Below are 24,572 nucleotides of genomic sequence, written 5' to 3' on the forward strand. Positions count from 1 at the left end.
CTTTGTGGGCTCGTGCATCTGTGGTGCATCTGTGTAATCAGAAACAGAGCATTCATGTCTTCTGTGGTCTGACTGAAGTTAAATTGTTCACAGTCATGTCACCAGAGATAGAATTACAGTAACAACTTAAAGTTTAGCTACCTTTGTACTGAAAAGGTTCTCTGAGGAACCGTGCAAATATAGTTAGTTAAACTATTACTAGAATACGTGAAGGAATCTTTCTCCAGTGCCATTTTAATTGAATTTCTCCAATTGTCTCTTTTCCAGGAGACCTCATGGAAGGAGAGCTGTATTCAGCTCTCAAGGAGGAAGAGGCCTCTGAATCAGTTTCCAGTACAAACTTCAGTGGTGAAATGCACTTCTATGAGCTTGTAGAAGACACAAAAGATGGGATCTGGCTGGTACAGGTATATACATTTGACTTCTGTTTTTTATATATTTATCATATCCAAAATGTGTTTCAAAGGAGGAGTTTATGGGCATAGTTAAACAGAAAGATGGTGACAAAGATAAACTTCATCCAGGAGATAAGGAATAGAGAAATAAAACAAGAAAGGCTGGAAGTGTCAGAGTTCCTATCCAGACAGGAAGAAAAAAAGCCTGTTACTCTTTGGATAGCTTTTTGAAAAGCAGGCACTTTAGAACCAGAAAACAAACAGAGCAGCACACACTGAAGTACACAGAGTATATGCAAGTCCTTGGCCCTGGGTTTGTAAGAGCCTTGTAATGTGTGAAGTAGGTGCATTAGTACAGATGCTCCCAGCGGGCACGGGCTCCTGGTGCTGCTCGTCCTTTTGATTGCATTACATGCTCAGACCCAAGCTGTTGAAGTTGCTGCTTCAAGGGGTCTGCTGTCTAAGGGGCTTAGAGCACTTGTAAAATTTCTGTTGGCTCTTCACAAAGGCAGCAAGGATCTCAGTCTGCCAACTTCCCAGGCTAGCAGGCTGTTTCTACAACATATTCCAGTAGCTTAAAGTTAACTTTCTCCCAAACCTTTTGTGCCCAGCAATTTTAGATTGTTTCCCGAGGGTTGCCTGAGAACAAGAGATCATTTAGGAAAATAAAGACAGACTTTTTCCAATAGGATTCTGAAGCAATTAATCATAATTCCTGAGAACATAAGTAGCCTAGACCAAAATGTAGAAATTGTTTTTCTATGTCAACTTCTCTGTTGATAAAAGGGTGTTTTATAAGGCACAATTTTCTTCCTAACAGCCACATCAGTTGAATTCCCCACCAAGCAATTAATTGTTCCATTGACAGTTCCTACCTGGTTTGTCTGGTGTCACTTCATGTTTTCTATTTAGTAGGAAGTCATTAAATCTTCATAATCTATTTATTAGACATGCACTGTCACCTCATCAGGTCTCACCCCCAAAATAGACAAGAGGAAAGATTACCTTCAGACTTGGAATGGTATTTGTGTTTTGGGAAAGATATATTTGGAGTTTATTGAATCCAAGTTTGAGGTTTCAGTCATACAGGAGAGCATTCTTCAAGCAGAGAGAGAGTGTTGAAAGGCAGTTTACATGTCCCCAAGCTAGTTGACAAATACAAGCGTGAATATGCTGTGAAAAACCTTCCCTCCTCCCCATGCAGCTCAAAAGAGTGAAATATGATAGTTCTCTGTTGTTCCTTGCTTGCAGAATTTTACTTGTATTTTCCACTGGCATCCTAATAGCAGGTCAGATAGGCTGTGTTTTGGTATCTCCAGTGTGACAAATGTTGTCATCATTCTGGGAATATTTGCACAGCTATTCAGTTGGTCACAATAGCTGCGGAAAAAAAAAATTAGTGGAATTTACTGAATAATTTACTTGCTGAACACTATTTGTCTGTTTCTCTACAATAAAAACCACAAGAGATGTCGAATTTATATTTTTCATTCTTGCTTTTTGAGTTTTCATCACTCTGAGTTTTCATTTGCTCCATTCCCCACCACAACTCCTATCTGGATAACTCCTGTGCTGGGTTCCTTGTGTCCTTTCACAGGCTTTCCCACACTCTTTTCTTAGACCTCATCCCTGCAGAGCTGGTTTTTACCATCACTTCCCAGTTCTAACTCTTGATTCCCTCCCTTGCCCATCCTCCTTTGCCATTAGGAATCCTGTGGAAACTTTCCAGCTAATTAACCAGCTCGATGCTCATGCAGGGGAGCGAGGATGCCTCATGGGTGGGTTTGGTGACCATGGGCAAGGTTGGAGATTCCCTTGCTCTGTTGCTGCTGGCTGGGAAGCAGAAAGGATCTCCAGATCCTTTTCAGTATCCTGAGCCCTGAATCCCTATTCTGTGGGGGCTGCTGGAAAGGAGCAGAGGGAGAGGAGCAGTTCTGCCTTAGCTGGCTGAGTGGCTGTCACTTGTTGGTTTGAACACTTTTGATGATGTATGAGAGGACTGAGACTTTGAAGATGATTTTTATTTTCCAGCGCATATAAATGAAATTTCTGGTGTGGTACAGGCTGGGCATGTGATAGCCATCACTGTCTGCAGAGAATCAAAGGAAAAAAGAGGAAACAATTACTATTTCTTGTTATATTTGACAAAAATTGAGGTGCAAATTTATGATTTAGAGTCAGCAAGATGAATTCCTTGAAGAAAGTCAAAGTCAATACATAAGGGATCAGTGTTTTATGGCTTTGTTTCTTTATTTTCTGGAAATCCACATGCAATGCATCCTGGTCCAGTGGTAATTTGTTTACCAGTGTAGCTGTTCACATCTCCTGTGTGGTGCTTCCATAGAGCCACAGACAGCAGCATGTTCTTTCTCCTATTAGCTCATGATCTCATCACCTTTCCTTTTATGTTGTTCTTCTTGCTTGCCAGCTGCTGTTGTGCACTTCTTTGGCTGGCAAGGGGGGTGGCTGGTAGTTTCTGGAGCTGCTCCTCTTGTTGTTTGAGGGAATTATATGTAACATTCTTACTTTTTCAGGCTCTGGTTAGACTCTAGAAGCCTGTCCAACATCCAATGGTATTGTAGTGATTATGGATTTTGAAAATTATCTACAGATAAAAATCCTCTTTGAATGGAGTTAAAATCTAAATGAATGTATATTTTTATTTTAAAAGTCTCTACTATAACACAGTGGCAGAGAGAAGTAAAGGCAACTTTCTTCCTGGCATTGAAGTACAAGGACAGACATTCTGATTGTGTCTGGTAGAGCTGCAAAGGCATTATTATGGATATAAAATTCTGCAGTCTATTCTGCATCTCAGTTTCTAGTTCAAGTGGTGTAGTCACAGGGCAAGGAATGTGCCTACAGCATTTTGGTGGTGATGGTTTGTTTGTTCTTCCTTTTGCTTGCATGTAGGATGAGTGATTTTCATATTTATTTGCCTTCTGAATTTTGCCAGGTGATCAGCTGTTCTTGCTAAAAAGAAACAAAGCAGAAACACTCAATTCTTTCAAAATACATAATTCAGTATTTGTGTCTTTTCCAATAGCCCTTCAGGATCATTTACCACAGGATACATGATTTTAAGTTTCAGTTTTCTTCTTTAGAGGCATCATATCCAGTCAAGGGTGCAGAATACCATCAGCTGGAATGTAATAGTCCTTGTATTGCCTGTATATCTGTATGAACTCATTGCAGAAACTCATTTATTCTCAATCTCTGACCTAACTGACAGCATAACTGACCAGATCAGTGCATAGATCACCTCACCTCCTTGGAGAAACTGCATGTAATTTTTAGGTGGTTAATTTTTGAGTGCTGTGATGGATATAGTCTTTGCCTATTTTGATGTGATTTCTCACAATCTCTTTCTCAGAAAAGAAAGGCAAAAAATCTCCAGATATCTTCAGTCCATATGGGTGGATTCTGAATGAGTTGTGAATTCTTAGGAAAGAGAGTCTAAGTGGAAATTCAGTTCCATTAACACATTGTCAAATAATAAACAGAAAGTGAGATGTTTCAGAATTAATAGAAGTGCAGACATTCATGTAGAAACTTATTGACATTGTCTGGAATAAATGAGCTTTTTTCCAAGCTTCTAATAAGTAAATTACCAGTCCATTTATAATTAGTTGTATTTTTACTTCTGTTTTATATATAGAAGAAGTGTTTGCAGCATAGTTGCTGATGAAAAAGGGTTCTATGACTACAGTTTCTGAGCCTTTTTATCTTTGTGGATACCTAAAAATCTTTCAGGGCATGCATGGATATTTACAGTAATATTGTTTCCCCTGCTCATTTACTTTCTGCAGGCAGTGTGAAGGAGTTCATGGGTATCTCAAACTGGAAACCACTGAAGCAGACAGGCAATTTTCACGTTCATACAACCTTACCTGTTCATTAAATGAGTTAGAAATCAGTTTTGCCTTTGGCAAAATTACACAGGTTTTTTGCAATTCAAACGTCTGTATTCATTGTGTGGAGAGTGACTTGCTGAAGTTGAGTGAGGACTGACTGAGAGAACTACCTGGATGTGTGTGTGCACAGCAGGGAATGGTGTCTCTTACTTAATCGGTTTTGTTCTTCCTGATGGTGTGAAGTCTGTCACTGCGCCCTAGTGCCCAGATTTGAGGAGCACTTGGAGTCGTTGTCTTTGTGGCTGAGCTGTAAAACCAAGTTGTGACTATTACTGTGTGTCTGAAATTGTGTGCTGTTGGCATGAGCAGGTGTGCCTGACACTTGCTATCCCAGCTAGAATTGGTTAAAATAATGAGAGCTGGAGTACATGAGGTGTTTGTTCTGCTTTTGCCCCTCTCTGACTCATTGTCATGCCTTGTGATACTCGAACACTTTTAGTTGTGAGCGAGCTTCAAAACTTACTGAAAACAAATCTCATTCCTGTGACCTGCTTTGAGATCTCTGCATACCTTCTGAAAGAAATTGAGCAAAACCTGATTTAAATGCATGGAGAACGGGATAATGCTCAAGTGAGGTCATTATCATGTCATGCTCAAGTACTTCAGGGATACCAGAAGAGGAATCTGTCTTTGTATATTGCATTGCTACAGCAAACTCTAACATCAGCTGTGCTTCTTCAAGCCTCTTCAATTTCAATCGTATTTTTACTTGTATTTTAAGAATCTATGTTTCATAAAATAACCTTTAAAAATGCTTAATGATACTTGGAAATTAGGGAGCAGCTGGATCCGTGATGGTTATAAAGTAGCTCTTGCAATATTGATGCACCTACCCAATATACTTTGGGTTTGGATTAGGCAAGAGAGGCAAGTGCCTTGCTGACTTAGTCCTCTTTTTCCAAGTGTTTGAATCTTTCTGGCTCTGGGATTTGCTCCTTAAGTCTGTTCTTTAATGTCATAACTATAACTACTTTAACATATAAATCAAAATAATTCTATTTTTCTAATTGCTTTCCTGATTGAACTCTTTGGAGATAATTCTGTATAATTCAATGTCATGAGAACTCCTCCAATGCAAAAGCTCCCTATTCAACTGTCTTTTGAAATCATCAGAATCTCAGCATTTTCAGTATTAGAGATGGTAATTCAGACCTTGCAGTCAGAGCCAATCTTCTGGCCTGGGTTAGGTGTGGGTTAGAGGGTAGATCCATTCTGTGAAGTTGTTAAATAGCAGGGTTACTGTGATCCTATTGGATTCCCTTAGCCCATTAAGATGATTAATGGATTAATTGAGTTACCCTCATTGTCTTACTTGTCACTCTGACATGTGATATGTCACAGATTGTGAACATAGCTAATAATAAGCAAAGCTGAGAGGGTTTGTGCTTCTCCAGACGTGGTGTTTGTTTCTATCTGTGTCAGCTGATCTCCTAAAAGGTACCTTCGCTTATGAGCTTGGGCTTTATTTCTGCAACATTAAATAGAATTTATGATTGCAAGGGACCTTTTTGATGAGCTAGTTCAGCTTTCTGCTATACTGTAGAATACGTGTCTAGAAAATATTTTGCTGTCTCTCTTACACTGTAAGTTGTTCAAATACTCCTGTTGACTGTTTTCTTCTTGGTAATGTGTGTCTGACTTCTGGCTTGGGTGTATTCAGGGCTAATTTGTTCCTATTGGGCATAAATTGACATTGCCCTTTGGTTTCACCGAGTCCTGATGTCAACCACGTTCCTCCCAGTAAGTGAGGTCGATCAACCAGTTTGTTTTGTCAGGTCTGATATATCCTGGGCTTTGCTTGTTTTGCAGCCAGTTAATATTGATGGCTTGTGTTTTCTTGTGGAGCAACTGATAGCCCCAAGCATTTCTTCCCGTCGCTGTTTCTAACTGATGAACTCCCCAAGTGTCCTGTTCATTACTGAATTCAATTTCACATGTGACACTCTGCATTACAAGATTTGTGCAGCTCTTCCTGCATGGCGTTATAATCCTCTTTCCCACATAGATGTGCTTCCCAGTTTTACATCTTCTACAAATGGCTTTGGGAGACTTCAGGTTCCCACAGGAAGGGCATTAATGGGAATATATGATGAACTGAGCTCTAAGGTAAATCTATTAAGAAGTCTGTTAGCACCTTTCTGGTATTTTGATGTCTTTTTGCTGTAGCCAATTTCTTGCTCATTTTAAAACTCACTTTTTTTTTTTTCCACTCACTATAAAAGCCTATCTGTAGTTCTCATGTAAATTTTCCATGTGGCATAATACATGATATGCTACCAAACTACAAACAGGGTACTACATTCCCTTTTTCTCTTGCAACTCAGTCCTTTTCCTTCAGGGAAAGTTTCTCTCAATCAGGAGTGATACAGCTTTAGTAATTACATGCTAGAAAGAAGTGGCAAATGCAACTATCTCTGCGCCTCTAAAACTTCTAAGTTTTACATTCTATTGAAATCAAAATAGTGGAATTTTTTTTTCATTTACTCTTAAATATAGCTGCAAACTTGTTACTGTCCTGACAAAATGTGAATTGGTCTGATGGGGGTTTGCAAGAAATTTTCACAGGTTCATCTGTGATATACTGTGTGCCTGTGCTACAGTTCTAGGATGGAGATATCCTGCTTACTCTGATTTAAGTGCATTAAGTAATTTGAGTTCTGCTTTCACCTTCAGTTGATGTAGTTTCTTCCCATAAATTTGCTAACTGGTCCATGGCCAGCTACCCCCCCTTCACTGAAAACTGAGTCACAGTTTTAATTTAACTTTAAAAAGAAAATTATCTTACATTTTTATCCTATCTTCATTGTTTGGTGATCCTGCTTCTTCTCCCCCTGTTCTATTCTTATTCATATGACTGAAAAACCTTTTGGTACAACTTGTAATAGTCTTTGTATGGTCTAACTTGAATAGCTCATTTTTCCTTACTTTTTTCCCTTGCATATCTTTCTTTGATAGCTCTTCCTTTTGACCTTTTTTTCAATTCTTGTAGATTGTCAAACTATTCCTAACCTCTCTTTGGATGTGCTTGTCAAATCCTGCACTTCTTCCTAGCAACCTTTTTTTTTTTTTTTTTTCTTATTTGAAATATAAAATCCTGATAGTTTTAACACCATGGGCTTGAAGAACTTCCAGGCCTCTTCCACATTCAAATTCCCAGTCTTCTCAGTCACAGGTTTTTAAGCTAAATTTCTTAACTTATCAAAATTCACACTTCTTAAATAAAATCTGTTACAAGTGTTTGCAGGTTATTTTTAATTTAAACTGGAGTACATTTTGATTGCTTAACCTGCAGTATTTTCTTGGACTCCCTCATGCACAGAGGTGGTGACTGCTTTCCAAAATACAAAGCCTTGCCTTGGCATGGTGAACTCCCAGTGCTGTAAGTGGGTGTTGTCTGCAAGGAGCAGCTGCAACGGACATGTTTATTTGGATTTTTTTTCCATAATGACATAAAAAAGCATGAGCCCAAAATATTTTATGAAGCTTCAGTGTGCAAAACCAGAGTAGGGTTCCTCTATGTAGTTACAAAATACAGATTGCTTCTAAGGTCTTTGTTCTTCAGTACAAAGAACTTTCTCTGTGAGAAAATACTTTTTTCATAGGAAAGAAATTAAGCAGGTGTTAAAAATTCCACCAGTACAGGCAGGTGACAGTAAAGTATAATGGTGACTGTATTTGCAACACATTTTTGTCTTGAGACTTAAAGTGAATGTTGTGGTGCCAGGCAGAAGAAACAGTGAGCAGAATATGTCCTCCTGCACACAACATTAACATTCTCTCATCACTATTTCAGAACGTGCACACAGAGTTTGGAGGAAGCCAATCTCTGAGTAGTTGTACCAAAGAGTAATTCAGTCACCAAAGTTTTACTTCTATGCTTACTAATATAACATAGTGGTTCCTTGCTATGTTGGATGCATTTATCATGCCATAGTAGCTCTGAGGATATTCTGGCTTTAAGATGTCTTTAGGAATTTGGTCTTCCTTGTTTGAAGTGCATGAAAGGAAGAAGTTTAAAATATCCAAAGCTTCAGTCACATTGGGTGATGTAAAGAAGGTTCAGTAACACAGCAGATTTCCCAGCTGATTGTTTCAGTGTGTGATGGTTACATTTATGTATTCAAAAAGGCTTTTCTATGTGATGGGTGTGTTTTAAGAATAACTTGAAGGATTCTTACCTAGATCTTTACCTCCAGTGTTATTTAAACATTTTGGGTTTAGTGGAATGGGAATGTAATCTGTGACTTCACTTTGTTTCCCTATGTAGAACATTCTGCTTGGTGAATTCTATTTTAAGATTCTCAGAGGCTGCTACTTACCACAAAGTAGATAATATTTATGAGTCTCAAAGGCTGGACACACTTTCTAGGTTGAATCTCAGCATGTCAACAGAGAACTGTTAATCATGGTGACAGCCCAACTTCCAGGGGCAAGCTGACATTTGAGGTTATTAAGTCAGAAAATGATTGGGATAAGTTTAATGGCGGGTAAACAAATACCTAACAAATGGAAGTTTCAAGATTTAATTTAAAAATATATTTTAAGTGGCTGCCAGTAAGCCTGCAGAAGCATGTGAGGCGTTTCTAAAATAGAAAATGCTACGGCTCGTGGAATAGTGCATGATCAGTCATGTCATTCAAAATTACCTGTCAGCTGCAGGCAGGCAGGGTTCTCTTTTCCTTGTGGGTTTTTTTTCCCCCCTCCCTGTACAATTATAAGTCAGAGGATGAATGCTGCTTCTTTGTCATCTATGCCAGCAGAAGCTTACAGTGCGGTAACCTGAAGTACAACTTTAATATACTGGGCTAGAACAAATTAAACCTTGGGATATATCACAGCAAGTGATCCTCCTGAAATGGCAGATAGGACACTGGAGTTGGTGGAACAGTCACATAAAGTTACACAGTGAGTCACGGGCAAAGCTGGAAGGAGTCAAGATTCTTAGGCATTGTCTGGGAGTTTAATCAGTAGTTTGCACTACTCAGGAATGGCTGTTGGCAGTTTAATCTGGTACCAGGTACATGCATTCCTGCTCATTCTATTTGCTCTGAGACGTTTCTTTGGTATGTTGTATGTATGTTGTATTGTATATTGAGGGAGAATTGTAATAAAATGATGGTCTTTTTTTTATTGCAGTGAAGAGGAACCTGCTGCCCCCTCTCTTTTTTCCCCTATTATGAATTGGTTAAAGATAGTTTTGGTTTTTTACCACAGTTTTTGTCAACTACCACTGATTTTGGTATCTTAACATGTAATTAATACGATGGTGCACTTCTTTCTCTCTGCAGAAACCACATTTCCATCTTAGAGCTTCACTCTCCAAAGACATTTACCATAACTCCCAGTTGTACATTCATACTCTGTCCTAAAAGAAGGGGAAGGAGTATCAAGCATGACCGGCGCTCTGTTTTCTTGAAATTTGCTCTTTATTTCAGGAACCAAACTGACTGTGAAATACTAAACTAGTATTTCCTTTTGGCAATAGGTCATAGCAAACGACAGAAGCCCACTAGTGGGTAAAGTCCACTGGGAGAAAATGGTGAAGAAAGTCTCAAGATTCGGCATACGTACTGGCACTTTCAACTGTTCCAGTGACCCCAGGTATATCCTTAAAGGATTATCTAAATCCCAAGAATATCTTAAGGCTCAGCTGTGTTCTAGCAGCAGGCTTGCTGTCTTGTAAAAGTAGCTGTGACAGAAGGTGGCTTTATTCATGTTTTTATCTCTCCTAAAGTCTGCTCAGAATGCTCCATTACATTATTTATCAGCTCTGCAGCTTCCTAAAGCGTTGTGTGGGAAAGGCATGATTAGACTGTGGAGAGCATAATACAGCAGTGGAGAGGAATAAAAAGAAGAGTTTGGCCTTCCAGTCCAGGCATTCAGGGAGAGGAACTGTGCTTGCTTAGGACAAAGCTGAATAATATCAGTTTTAGTGTCATTATATCACCATCTGGAAGGGAGAAGCACAGGTTAGCATGAACCTTGCATACATTGCCTGCCTCCCAGAATTACTGACAAATCCTGTTCCTTGATAAATGTATGTTTATATATAAACTGGCACACACCCTTGGGCAACACACAGTGTGCTGTACAAGAGTCATGATTTTGAACAAGGAGGAAGAGCAGAGCCAAAGAAGCTATTAATAATTCTCTGCTGGTGTAAAAAGAGGCTTTTTTTAAACATTTTGTTGGAGGCGTTTGCTTTACATGACAGGAGACTTTGTCTAGAATTCCAGTGGCATGTATGGATACACATATCTTATACAGCTTAAGTCCTAAATGTTTACAGAAATCTCAATGTTAATCATAAGAGGAAATTCTTAGGCTTTGTAGTGCTTATGCAAAATAATCTTGTATTTGAACATCTTAAAAATTTGGCAGTGTTTCTCTTTGCATAGCTCCTAAGTAGCCTTAATGTTCTGATCAAATACCATGTTTTAAAATAATTAATTTTTTTTTTTAATACAAGAAATGTTTTGTCAGGTAAACCCTTGTGAATAGTTTTCATCAAGTTGCAGCTGAAATTCAGAAGAATACTACATGCTGCAAGAATCAGGATACCTTTATTAGTAGGGTAACATCTTATGGCTCTTTCTAAAAATGCTGCATTCAGATTCCTTGGAAGGGGAGTTGTAATTGTCTAAATACACGTAATTGTCTAAATACATATTGACAGACCAAAACCACAGAGGAACTGGGTAAGATGGTTGGTGAATGAGGCTGATGGTCCCAATGTGCAGGGTTCTCAGAGACTGTGTGCCTGTTGGCTCGGTCATATTTTGATTGTTGAAGCTGCCAGATATTTTTTAAAGGAGGACCGAGATAATTTGGTGTAGTGATATTGATAGGAAAGATGCATGAGAGAAGGGATCTTGTGAGTCATGAGATTCATCTCAGAGTTACTGGACTCTGGATCATGTCTCAGGGTTCAGCCATGAAGAGCCTCTTCTTTTAGTTACGGATTTGGGATTCATCCCATCTGCCTCCCAGATAATGTGGGTATTTTTTTAGCCCAAATCATCCAGCACCATGTGTCTGCTTCCTGCTCTGCTGGTTTTGCAGCCAGCTTTCTCACCTCACCCCTTAGCCTATCTGCATCCTTCCAAAATGGTCCCAGTAGGAAGTGGACGCTTGTCAGCTTCATTAAAGCAACTGCAAATGTCTGTTCAACTTCACCCCACAGCTGCTTTGCAAAACCAGGATGGAAGGAAGCACTGGGAAAGCTGTGGGATATTGTGTTACATTGGAGTGGTTTTCTTCTTGGCTGGATGGCCAAGAAAAAGTAGCTTCTAATACTAAAGCTCTAAAGTAAAGAGTCAGCTTGTGTATTATTCAAATCCAGATACAAAGCATGAATGGCTGCATGGCCTTGTTTACTTTAATGACACGTGAAAATTAACACTGTTCCTTTTCCTGATTTATGAATGCATATCTCTTTACATTATTCCTGTAAGATATAAATGTATTTAAAGAATAAATATGCTTTGCCAGAGAATATTGGGTGCCCTTATTTCCTGCTATTATATTATAAGCGTTCCCAGGTGCTCAGCATGTCTCATTTTTGGGCTTAGAATAGAAATGTAAGGACTCAGTTCTGGGGTCATGAAACTGTAAACTATCATACCGTTGTCTTTGTAGATACTGCAAGAGGAGGGGTTGGCTGAAATCCACCCTCATTATGTCGGTTCCACAAACCAGTACCTCCAAGGGAAAAGTCATGCTTAAGGAATACAATGGGCGCAAGATTGAAGTGGAGCACATCTTCAAATGGATCACAGCCCACGCTGCCTCTCGGATCAAAACCATCTACAACTCCGAACATCTGAAAGAAGAATGGAACAAAAGTGACCAGTACCGGGTGAAAATATACCTGTTTGCCAACCTTGACCAGCCTCCAGCATTCTTCTCTGCACTAAGTGTAAAGTTTACTGGAAGAGTAGAGTTTATTTTTGTGAATGTGGAAAACTGGGACAACAAAAGTTACATGGCAGAAATTGGTATCTACAAGACACCATCGTACATACTTAGGACTCCTGAGGGGATTTACAGGTATGGAAATAACACTGGTGAATTTATATCACTACGTGCCATGGAGTCCTTTTTACGCTCATTGCAACCAGAAGTTAACGATTTATTTGTTTTAAGTTTAGTTTTGGTTAATCTGATGGCTTGGATGGACCTGTTTATTACACAAGGCGCTACTATAAAGCGTTTTGTGGTTCTTATAAGCACTTTAGGGACGTACAATTCACTATTAATTATTTCCTGGCTACCAGTGTTAGGTTTTTTGCAACTACCCTACTTAGACAGCTTTTATGAGTACAGTTTAAAACTCTTCAGGTACTCTAACACAACTACTTTGGCTTCTTGGGTAAGGGCAGACTGGATGTTCTACTCTTCTCATCCAGCCCTCTTCCTCAGCACATACCTTGGCCATGGTTTACTAATTGATTACTTTGAGAAGAAGCGAAGGCGCAATAACAACACAGATGAAGTGAATGCTAATAATCTGGAGTGGCTGTCGAGCCTGTGGGACTGGTACACCAGCTACCTGTTTCATCCCATTGCTTCTTTTCAACACTTCCCTTTTGACTCAGATTGGGATGAAGACCCGGATTTGTTCTTGGAACGGTTGGCCTTCCCCGATCTCTGGCTTCACCCTCTGATACCAACTGATTATATAAAAAACTTACCCATGTGGAGGTTTCAATGCCTCGGTGCCCATTCTGATGAGGAGATGCTGGAAACCTTTCCAGACAGCGAAAGTGACTCTGAGAGTGAAAACAAAGAGGTCCTCAGTAGTGACAGAGAAGTCTCGGAGGACGATGAGCTGAGCACGTTTCACAGGTGCAGCGAAGGAGAGCGTTGGTGTGGTGTTGAGGCCTGTTCTTGTGCCAGCCACTATTGTCACCATGAGCCATGCGAACGCAAAGCCAGGTCGTACAGCTCGTACAGCTCCGCAGGTGACCTGGAGCCAGACTGGTCAGCCTGGCCCTCCGACATGTTGCACTGTACAGAATGTGTGGTGTGTCTAGAAAATTTTGCAAAGGGCTGCCTGCTGATGGGCTTGCCGTGCGGCCACGTGTTCCACCAGAATTGCATCGTGATGTGGCTGGCTGGCGGGCGACACTGCTGCCCCGTCTGCAGGTGGGCGTCCTACAAAAAAAAGCAGCCATACACACACCCGCAGCCTTTGTTGAGTGAGCCCCCGTCTTAGCTGTCTGCCCTTGTCTTTTGTAAGCTTTCAGGATATTACTGCTTGCCTTTTAAATGTTAGTCACTTAAAAGATTACGTGGTTTGAAGTTTTAGTTTAAATGTTAGTGCAGTGAACTAAAATATACATGATGCTAACGTTAACGACTGAATCATTTGGTTGCCTTGTATGTTGAACTGAATGCAAACTTACCATACAAATAACTTGTTCTCTTCAACATCTGGAAACTTGATGCTGTTTTTGTAAGCACAAAAATCAAGCCTAAAGAGAAGCGTATTCCAACAAACATTTACAAGTTGGGATGTGGATGAAATTGAAATTCTAATCGGAGACAATTGCTTAATTTAAGTGTTTCTTATTTTAGAGTCTGTTCTGCACATCTTTGTTGAATAATGTATGTTGTAAGACAGTACCATTTAAAAAGAAATCGGTGAAATAAATTATTTTAAAAGGAGATTTGTAACATTAATTGTTTTGATAAATATTTTGTGTGTATGGTTACGGATGTCTTGCTGGCCTGATTTATCTGTGAAGACAATAAAAATATAACACAACTCTTGTGACTAATAAATCATCTCCTAGGGATGTAGGAATTCAGTGCTCCGAGCCGCTCGCCAAGGAGAAGGCAGTGGTGTTTCACTGAGAACTGTTTCCTTCATAAGTCTGCTCTGTTGAGGTGCTTCTCTGCTTGATCAGTGGTTTTCCAGTTGATTCAAGCTGCTTTTCCAGATGGACACCTTCTTCTAGCTGCTGTCTCTCCAGTACCTTCATCTGCAGACATGTAGGAAGACTTTAGGGTAGCTCCCTCTACAGCCTCAAGTTAAACTGTTGAGAAGGAGCAGAATCTTGTCATGCAGTGACAAAAGTGGCTCATAAAGGTAAAAATTGCCAGCTTCCAACTGTGCTGGTATTCCAAAGTGATTTCTGGTTTCTTTGATAATTCTTTGGTGCCATTAAAAAATTGAGTCTGTTGTTTACTTTATATTTCAATATGAAACTCTGATTTTGGTTGTACCTTTCTGAAATCATCTGGCTGAAAATAGAGAGGAATTGTTGGTTGGAAAGAAAAAGGGGGGTGGGGGAGAAGAGCAGGAAATGATATGAGGAAAAGGCTAAACTAGAAAGATGAGTCAATTGTCTAATTTCTTTCCTAAATCTTGCCTATGTGATATGAAAGGAGGATAATGACATAGAAATGATGATAATAAGAAATACAAACACAGCTCCCCATTGCAGTTATAACCCATCTCACAGTCTTTATAGAGTTGGGAGGCTGGTGCTCACAGAGCAGCTGGCATTGTTTTGTCTGTCCAGGGTACCTGGGCACGCTCTTTTTTATTAACAAATGTTTCATGGCTCTGTCACCAGGTGTGTTCCCAAGAGGATATTCATGTAATTAGCAGAAGAGCTGTTTTTAATTTACTGAGTCCTTTTTTCTCTCTAATTTCCTTTTTCCCAGGGCAGTACTGAAACAGAGAGGTACAAGGGGCACAATATCAGCAACTCTCCTGTGGTCCAGAAAGTAATTTTTATTCCAGTTGAGACCTGCCAGTACATGCCCTGTCTCTGTCATTACAGCCTCAGCGGAGCAGCAGAGAGGCATAATGAGGGCAAAGATCATTTCTGCTTCCAATTTGTGCAGCAGCGTGGCATATGTGCTTGTCATGAGTAGCTGAAATCCACATTGTTTCAGGACTGTTTTGAAACCTGCACTGAGCTGAGGCCTTGCCAAGGGAAAGGAGAAATTTTGTGAGTATAAATAAGGCTGTAGCTGAGGTGCTGACACACAGAAGTGAGTGAGGTGCTGTATCACAGCCCGCCGTAGCCTTTCGCTGCTGCCAAATGCTGTGAGTGTTAAGCTGGAGAAATGCTGTGTCCTTGGAGCACTGGATGCTCGTGGAGTGCAGCTCTGCTCCTCAAGGCTGACCTCCTCACCCTCACACACAGCCCCAGCAGCTCTGCCCCTGTGCACAGGCTCAGCCTTGTTTGTAAACCTGTGTGCACACCTGTTTCAGCTGAAGACTTGTTTTAATGGCCTCAGTTGCTCTACTCATCCGGTTCTTTTGATGGATGACCCAAACTACTGTTTAATTAGCAGGAGAGCCACTGAGGGCACATCCACAGGAGTACGTAATTATGACCAGTAGGTAGCTGTGGAGAAAGGTTTAGTCCCCTCGTGTTTGGGTTATATAAATTGTTGTGATGCAGTTCCCGGCAATGCATCTGTTACAGAATCTTGAGCAGCTGGCATAGTGTATTGAGAGTCCCAGCAGGACAGAAAAAGCAGTTGGAGGTGTTTATTTTATGAAACGCTCATGTCAGTAGCAGCAGAAGCATCCGAGTAACATTGTTTTCTACTGCGTGCAGGATCTCAGACAGCCCTTCCCTGACGCGTTGACAGTTGAAGATCCGGAGAACGGAGCAAAGGAGCAAAGACTGTGCCGGTAACAAGGTCAGCAATTTCGCTGCTCACATGTTTTGCCTCGCAGGGCTTCGTTGTGGTAGTACTCGTGAAGTGTCTTAACTGATGCTAAACATTCCTAAAGTGGTGTTTTATTCTCTGATGTCTCGTGCCTGGAAGCTGGAGACCAGTTGTAAACAGAAAATATCAAACCACTGAAGTGAGGGTATTCACTTCCTTGTTAGGTTTTAAAAAAGGTGATGGATGTTTTGTGCTGTTATTACAAAGGATGTATTTAAATAATCTCTGAAGCTCTTTGCCACTCTCAATTTCATCAATAATTGTTTTGTTAGCACTGGCTTTCCCACTGCTGGTGCTCTGTCCAAAATGAGAGCTCTCTTTTCCAAGATCTTGTTTAGGTCTTTTTTCTGCATTAGATTCTGGAGGGAAAGATGACAAAGGTATGTTTTTGTAACTCATTAAAATGTCTGTCTCTGGTAATTAAATAATGAGGGTAAGTATAATTGTAAGGTATTATGTTAATAGCACCTTTTTCTTCCTAAGCTTTTACACTCTATGCATCACTGATTTATTTCTAATGCTCTCAGTCTCAGATTGTGCACCAGGGCGTGAAGAGATGGAATGACTTGCTGGAGCTCCAGCAGAGCAGCTCCAAGCTGTCCCTTCATTTCAGCCAGGTGACCCTGCGGAGAGGAGGATGAAGATGAGCCAGGCCTGCCTGGTGGGACTTCTCCGAAAGAGCCCTGGGGGCGGGGTGGCCCTCGACTTGTAGGAGCTCTGCCCTCGGGTGTCCTGGGGGCCGTTCCAGGGGACGGACGGGAGACGGTGTCAGCCCTTGCACCAAGAGGTTATCGAGGTGCTAGAGTTCCAGGGAAGGGTCTGGAGCACGGGTGTGATGAGCAGCTGGAGAGGCTCAGCCTGGAGGAGGCTCAAGGGGGCACCTTGCTGCTCCCTACAGCTCCCTGACAGGAGGGTGCAGCCAGGTGCAGATCAGGCTCTGATCCCAGGAAATCAGCGACAGGACGAGAGGGTGCAGTCCTAAACTGGACCAGAGGAACTTAGGTTGCGCATTAGGAGGAAATTTCTTCACAGGGTGATTGGAGGTTGGAATGGGCTGCCCAAGGCGATGGTGGAGTCACTGTTCCTGGAGGTGTTTAAGGAAAGACTGGACGTGGCACCCAGTGCAATAGTGGTGTTCGGTCATGGCCGGACTCGATAATCTCAGAAGTCTTTCCCAGCTTGACTGGCCCTGTGAATGGGTTACAAACAGGCTCGGTGCGCAGGGCCGAGCGCTCCCGCCACCACAAGCGCCCGGCCCGCCCGGCGCCCCTCAGCGCCTTCCCGCCCCTCCGCGCGGGGCGGGGCCGTGCGCAGCGCCGTGCGCAGCGCCACGTGACCGGCGGGAAGCCGCGAGGGGCGGGGCGAGGCCGTTCGGCACCGCCCCACGCGGAGGGGGCGGGGCCTGCCCGGCCGGCGGCGCAAGCGCAGTGCGGTCTCCGCCAGGGCCGCCTGTGGGGAACCCGGAAGTGCCGGGCGGTGCGGCCGCCATGGGGCTGTTCGGGAAGACCCCCGAGAAGCCGCCCAAGGAGCTGGTGAGGGGCCGGAGCCGCCGAGGCGGGGCGGGGAGCGGCGGGGGCCGGGAGCTCGAGGGGCGAGTCGCGGCAGGGCCGTGTGGCGTTGCTATGGCGTCGGACGGGAACTGCGGAGGGACCGGGCTCGGCCTGGCCCTAGCGCAGGCTACACCCGGCCCGGGACTGGACTGGAGTGGTGGAGACCTCACAGAACCTTCCAGTATCTGAAGGGGCCTACAAGGAAGCCGGAGGGGGCTCCCTGTGGGGAACTGGAGTGGCGGGACGAGGGGGAATGGGTGCAAGTTAATAGAGGGGAAACTTAGGTTAGATACCAAGAAGAAATTCTTCTCTGTTACCGTGGTGAGATACTGGAACAAGTTGCCCATAAAGGCTGTGGCTGCCCCATACCTGGAAATGCTCAAAGCCAAGCTGGATAAGGCCTTGAGCAACCTGGTCTAGTGGAAGGTGTCCCTGCCCAGGGCAGGGCACATATAGTTGGAACTACGTGTTCTTTAAGGCTTCTTCCAACCCCTTAGCATTCTATGATTTTAGCTCCTCTCGCAGACACAGCCTTAACATTAGGAAACAGTAGCTGAAATGTTGGGACTTGTCGGGTGAAGATGAGTCTGTAGACAAACTCTGTTTCTGTGAACAGCTTTCTGATGTCACAGTGAAGTGAAATAATTAAGACATTGGTGGATTTCACTGTTGCCTTTCATAAGTAGCTTCAAATGTGTCAGTGAAAAAATCTGCTGTTTGGGGAGAGGAAGATCAGTAGAGCGAAGGAGGGCAGGCACACAAGTTAAAGGCTTAGACAAGCTACAGTGTTACAGATGTTCCCGGATGCTTTGTAGCAGCTGAGTCCCAGGGGAGCAGGTTATGGTTGTTGCTTGTTGGGTGAGAGAATCACATGAGGAAGTGTTTGGGAGTGTCCTTTCCCTTCCTCCTCTGCCTGTGTCAGCTGGGCTGGGTCACTCTCCTGGGTTCCTGAGTGTGGTACAAAAGACCACAGGGAGAGCTGGGGTTGGTGACTGCTGCTCTCAAGGGTGAGGTAACACATCAGACAACTGTGTAACCCACACATCTTGTCATGTCTCCTGTCTGAGGGCCGCTCTTTTGCCTTCCCTACGTGATGAACTTGCTGTGTTTTCCAATAGCACAGAGTCTGTGGGTCATCTTGGAGCTCCTGGAGGATGGTGCCATCCATCAGAACCTTCTTTTTAGTGGTGCACAACAAGACAAGGAGCAGTGACCATAAATGAAACCTTTACATGAGGAAAAACTTCTTTATGCTGAGGGTGGCAGAGCCCTGGAACAGCTGCCCAGGGAGGTTGTGGAGTCTCCCTCTCTGGAAACATTCCAAACACACTTGACATATTCCTGTGTCACCTGCTCTGGGTGACCCTGCCTTGACAGAGGGTTTGGACTGGATGATATCCAGAGATCCCTTCCTAAGCCAATGATTCTGTGATTCTTTGCAGAAAGCCCTGCAAAGGCAGTGTGTAACAGGTGAGGGAGAGGTGGCATGAGTCCTCTTGCTGTCATGAGCACTCCCTTGGGGTGCAGGCTGGCATGGTGACTTCACAGGCTTAACACTGATATTGAGAAACCTATTAATAGTTAAAAATTCCTTTCCTCGTGTACCTAACTGCAGCTTTAGAAGGAAAAAGCAGTAGTTATTTTTGCATCCTAGCTGATAGGGAAACAGCACCGCTTAGCTTGTGTCTGCCAGTGGCTGTGCACAAGATACAGTACCTGAGCGGGGCTAGAGGGAGCCATCCAAGCACTGCAGGAGGTGGATGATGATGGGGAGGGGTTGAGATTTTTGGGATGGTAATGATTTGCCCTTGCTTTCTTTGTCTGCCCGCTCTGTTGATGTGAGATATTTGCCTTGAATTGATCATAAATAAATTATCTTCAGTCCTTGTGAAGAGCTGGTCATGCATTTCAGCCTGTCTAAAGCTGGGCATTTATTGTATTTTTAATGCCATATCTGGATGGTCTGAACTTTAAAAAGTGGGTTTTCCTCCAGTGTAGTCTAAGATGGCTCTTTTCAGCTTGAGTATTTTGCTGGCTGACTCTGGCATGATGCAGTGCTGTGAGAGTGATGTTTTTGTTTAGATCAGGAGTGGAAGCAGAATTGCTTCATCAGCATGGAGTTGTGCTCAGGGTAATCATCTTTGCTTAGCTGGACCACATACTCCGGTTCCCAGTATTGCTGCCCTGTGCCATGGCTCATGTCCCCATGTCCTGTGTGAGATGGGCAGTGTGGCTTCTTTACAGCTCTACAAATTGCTGTCTCATGTAACTGGGACTAGCCTGGATCAGAGTCAGTGGGATTTGTTCCTCCTCTTACACAAAACAGGAGATGAGTTGGGAGCAGGGAAGGCATAAGCTCCCAGCTCTGCCTTCAGTTGTGTGAAGCAGCTGATTCCTGTCAATGCTAGGGATGAGCTGTGAAACAGTTTTCTGCTGTCAGAGTAAGCAGGGATTGATGACAGCACACAACCAGTCTTGATCTAATGGTGTCATTGTGTTGGGTTGTGCATCCCAGAGACAGAAGCTGCAAATCCTGCTGTGTTTATTTGACAGTTGCTGATTGTGCTCGTACACGAAGGCTTGTTGTGTGTTGGTTTGTTCTAGAATACAAGTTGTAGAGCAAATCTCTGGTAGGTGTTACATTTGAGACAGGATAGTTGGCCAGCCAGAGCTCTGACATGTTTTTCTTCAATCTCTTCTCCCTGCTTTTTTCACTCTTATGGAGTCTATACTCAAAAAAGGGACCATCTTAGCTTTCTGTCAGGCTGAGGAATGACTCTTCAGGACATATTCTTCTCTGCTGTGAAGAACAAGAGGGGAGGCTGCAGTCAGTCTTGCAAGGGTTTGGGGATTTTTTTCCCTGTAAACCCAGGATTTAACTAAAGGGAACTTTCTAAAAGCTGTTAGAAACTTCTGTACCTATGCAGGGCTTTGGGTTGTGTGTGGGGGGGTTTTAAGCTGATTTTGTGCTTGGGCACCTCAAATGATGGATTTTGTCTGCAGTCAAAACAGTCTTTTTCACCATGACCAATTGAGACTGATGGAAGTCTAAATCTGTTGCTCTGCTGGGCTTGTGCACTGAAGAGAACTTGCTTTACAAGTTTTCATTGCACAAGTTCTCTTTACTCTGCTTCCCCAGAGGGGTGGTCAGGGCAAGTGGAGCTCCCCAGCTCCTGGGTGAGCCAGAGGATCTGGAGCAGAGACATCTTGGCACAAGAGGGAGCTGTGGAAGGAGTGGCTGTGTTTGAACCCCACCAAAGGCAGGGGAGGGGAAGTTAGAGGGCAGAACGACCTGAGCACGAGGTAGCACACAGCAGGAACCTCATGATGTTGAACAATGCAAGATTGTGCAGGTGGGACAATCATCCCTGCACACAGAGATGTGCAGCCTGGGGCTCTGCAGGAGAGGATCTGGTTTCCCATGGATAGTAAATTGAGTTCCCAGTGCACTTTTGCAGCAATGAAGGCAAGTGGGGCTGTGTTAGGAAGCTGTAGTTGCAGTGTTGAGTGTTCAGTCACTGTGCCAGTCAGCAGTAAAGAAGCTACATCTGCAGAAGTGTCCCAGTGTGGGCACACTGTTCAGGAAGGATCTCAGCGAACTGGGGAAGTGTGGCGGAGAGCCATCAGGATGGAGGAGGGCTGGAGTCAGTGATGCAGGAGGAGTGGCTTAGGGAACTGGGCTCATTTTGGTTTGGAGAAGAGAAGGTGAAGGAGCAAGGGTCTAAAGCCTCTCACTGCCTCTGGTGAGGTTGTAGTCAAGACAGACAGATACTTTTGAGGTGTGTCCAATAACAGGAGGGGGGGCTACAGCCACTGTTGACCAGAGGAGAGTTTTGAATTGAACGTGAAAGGCCAGGTTAGATGGAGCTCCAAGCAATCTGGTTTAGAGGAAGGTGGCCCTGCCAACAGCAAGGCATTGGAAATAGGTGGTCTTTAAGGTCCCTTCCAACCCAGACCATTCCAGTGATTCTATGAGGAAAAGTCTTCACCACACAGGAGTAATTTAAGTGCATTTGCTCAAAGTGGCTGTGAAGTCTCTGCCCTCAAACAGTTATCAAAACTCAATGGATGAGACCCTGAGCAACCTGTCTGAAGTCTGAACTTGATCCTGCTTTCAATATGAATTGGCTTGGAGACCTTCTGGGGATCCTCCTGACTGAAATGGGCAGTAACACCCTTGGGGCTGTCATCCTGTGCCAAAGTCTGCCCCTTCTGCTGAAATCCCCTATGGCAAGTTCCCTCTGTACATGGCTGTAATGTGGGAAGTTAGCCAGGCAGTGAGCATCTGACTCACAAATCACGTCATGGAATCATCAAAGAGTTTTGTTTGGAAGGGATCTCTAAACGTTCTCCTTAACTCCTTGTCTGAACATTAGGAGCAGTGCAGTAACTGGTGGTATCTCTGCAATGTTTTGGGGGTTTTATTATTTGAATAATGAAATATTTTAACATCACTCATAACTTGAAGCTCATGCATTTTGAAGTGCTGCTTTTGATACTGAATGTTTAAGTTACATGAAAGTATAAAACATAGTTTTAAAGCTGGAATTTCAAGTAACTCTCACTTTCTCTTTTTAAGGTCAATGAATGGTCCTTGAAGATAAGGAAAGAAATGAGAGTGATTGATAGACAGATCAGAGGTTTGTACTTGTGTCTCATTTTTTGTTTTTACTCTCCTTGTGAGCTTTCAAGTTTTTTTTGCTTTAATTGACGTAGGCTGTGAAATTTAATAACCTGAGGTAGTCTATGACATCTGGAGTAAAGGAAGATGAATGTGATCCTGGGGCCAGATTTACTCTGTGTTACAAAATTATGTCACTGTGAAGTTATGCAAGTAAAATTTTCAAAAGAACATGAATATTTCATGCTCCCAGTAAGACATAATGCTCTTAAATCCCTTTGGATAACATGTATTAGACTTATTATCCAGAATTTCACCCACATTGATTTAATGAGTAGTATCAGTGTGGTATATAATTCCACGTGTAGACAGTTCCACTGGCATGTACCGGTGTGAAAGTGCACATGCCAAGCAAAAGTAGCTTGCTGTCATCCTGGAAAAATTACAAACCTAAGAGAGGAAGGGGGAAAAAAACGGTATTTTCTCAGTGGATGGTGTTTTGCTATTAAATAATGAGCATTACACTGCTGAATGTATCTTGAAAAGCAGAGGAGTTGCTTAATATTGCACTGCTGTTAGTTCAGAATCTGTTCTGCCTGCCTTCCCTGAGCCTGAAAATAGGTTTGGGACTAGGTTTTGTTTTCCCCTTTGTTATCTTCTACCCTGTCCCTGGGATTTGTCCGTGGGATGTGCTGGTGAAGGATATTTTGTGTCAGCATCTGGTTACTAGGCACATGCCTGTTTGGAGTGACGCCTTGAGGACTATGTCCTCCCTTCCCCATTCTTCCCCAGCCCTGGGCCTCTAGAGTGACCTGGCAGGGTCTGTGTCTTCTCCCTCTTGTGGTCTGGGGAAGATTGCTTTTGCAGTACAAAGTCTGTCTTTGTCCTTGTCTCCAGTATGAGGAACAGAGTTTATGTCTTTCCCAGGAAGACTGATGTACAGGATGTGAATTCTTTTACTTTCTCCAGGGCACTTTGTGTGCCTGTATCAGGTACAGAGGAGCTGCAATTCTGATCTTACTAGTAACATATGTTTAGAAGTTGCATCTTCCATGGAAGCAAACTACCCACATGTTCACTACTGATGTTTCTTGAAATTTCAGTTTTCTCTTAACTTTTTACACACCATAATACTTTTAATGGCCTACACAGATACTAGGTTACATGGTAGTGTGATATTTTGATCTGAATGCAAATCTAATAATTTTAGCAGCACTAAACATGTCTGTGTTTCAGAGTCCTACATTCAAAGAAATACAGTTCAGCACTAACCACCAACCATCTGCTATACTGATAATTCCCCTTAAAATAAAGTACAGAATATCTTTGTGCCAGGATTTCACATTTTACCAGGTGTCACGTATGGAAGTACAAGGTTCTGCTGGACACTTCCCAGGCTAGCAGGTTGCTCCTGAAGGATGACAGCCAAGTGCTACTGAAGGTTTCCTCAAAAATTACCTGCTGTAGTTAGATTCTGCCATGCTTTCTTGTTTCATCTGAGCCTTACACAGGAAATCACTGCAATCTTAAAGTAAGGATGCTAAGCTGGAACCTGCCTTATTTTCCTTGGGGAAGGCTGTGCTAGATGTGTTTGAACAAGGCAACACTAGATCCACCTGGGATGAACTGAGTGGGCTTGGATCACTTGAACACTTGGCTCGCCCAGTCAGCACAGTTACTAAAATAGCAACGCATTCTTTGAAACCATCTGCTGTTGGACTCTTGCTGCTGTAGTGATTTCTCTTTGGGGCAGGTTGTTTTTCAGGACTTGGAAGGATTGGAGAAATGAAAGGTATCCTTGTGGCTTTGGGCTACTTTATACCTCTTGTGCTTGATAGTGCTGCAGATGGACTGGGGAAGTGCCTTTGTCTCCCTTGAGGTGCGTAGCCGGCACTGACCTCCAAAGATGGAGTTGACTGTTCTTGCATACTTGTGCCACTGATCTCATACTCAACAGTTCATGCCAGTGAAAGCATTCACTCGGGTGCTGGCTGCCTTGCACTAGCCTGGCTGTAGTAACACAATACTTGTGGTTGTTTTCAGCCTGACAAAGGGAATGTTGTAATTCCTCAGTACTGCTGGAGTTCTTCTGGTGCTTACTGTTTCCTGCTGGAGCACTTCAGCTCTTTCTTACCTGCTCTGATATACTGGGGCTCGGCTCAGTCCCTTGTCTGACATATAAATGTCTTCAAGTTTGTGGTATTTCTGAAAATAATAGTGGGAAGGCAGCAAAGGTATGTTTTTCTGATTATGAGCCTACAGCTTTCTGCCAGTCCTTGAAGGGAAACACCTCAGTGAATGATACTGAGAGAATTACTGGTCTTGAGTACGGGGTCCATTCATCCACCTGAGAAGCTGTGTTGAAGTCTCCAAGTTGGCCTGTGCCAGAAAGCGT

At 43.0% G+C, this 24,572-nt stretch overlaps 1 protein-coding gene across 4 annotated transcripts in view; it reads left to right on the forward strand.

The window, feature by feature from the left end:
- The window catches only part of LOC102101258 (charged multivesicular body protein 3), a 34,498-nt gene that overhangs the window by 2,832 nt on the left and 7,094 nt on the right, over positions 1–24,572 (forward strand). For 2 of the 4 annotated variants that reach the window (XM_005517920.3, XM_088056699.1), the window contains 3 exons: positions 268–407; positions 9,795–9,910; positions 11,948–14,078. In XM_005517920.3, the coding sequence (XP_005517977.2) occupies positions 268–407; positions 9,795–9,910; positions 11,948–13,526 (1,835 nt within the window). In that variant the 3' untranslated portion in view covers positions 13,527–14,078. Of the gene's footprint in view, positions 1–267; positions 408–9,794; positions 9,911–11,947; positions 14,079–17,413; positions 17,539–22,135; positions 22,197–24,572 lie in introns of those variants that run through there. The other 2 variants (XM_014260763.2, XM_005517918.3) reach the window with 2 other exon arrangements.

Source organism: Pseudopodoces humilis, chromosome 6 (assembly GCF_049639895.1).
Source record: "Pseudopodoces humilis isolate 2021_Gansu_Grassland_sample_001 chromosome 6, ASM4963989v1, whole genome shotgun sequence".
In the NCBI taxonomy this organism is placed as follows: domain Eukaryota; kingdom Metazoa; phylum Chordata; class Aves; order Passeriformes; family Paridae; genus Pseudopodoces; species Pseudopodoces humilis.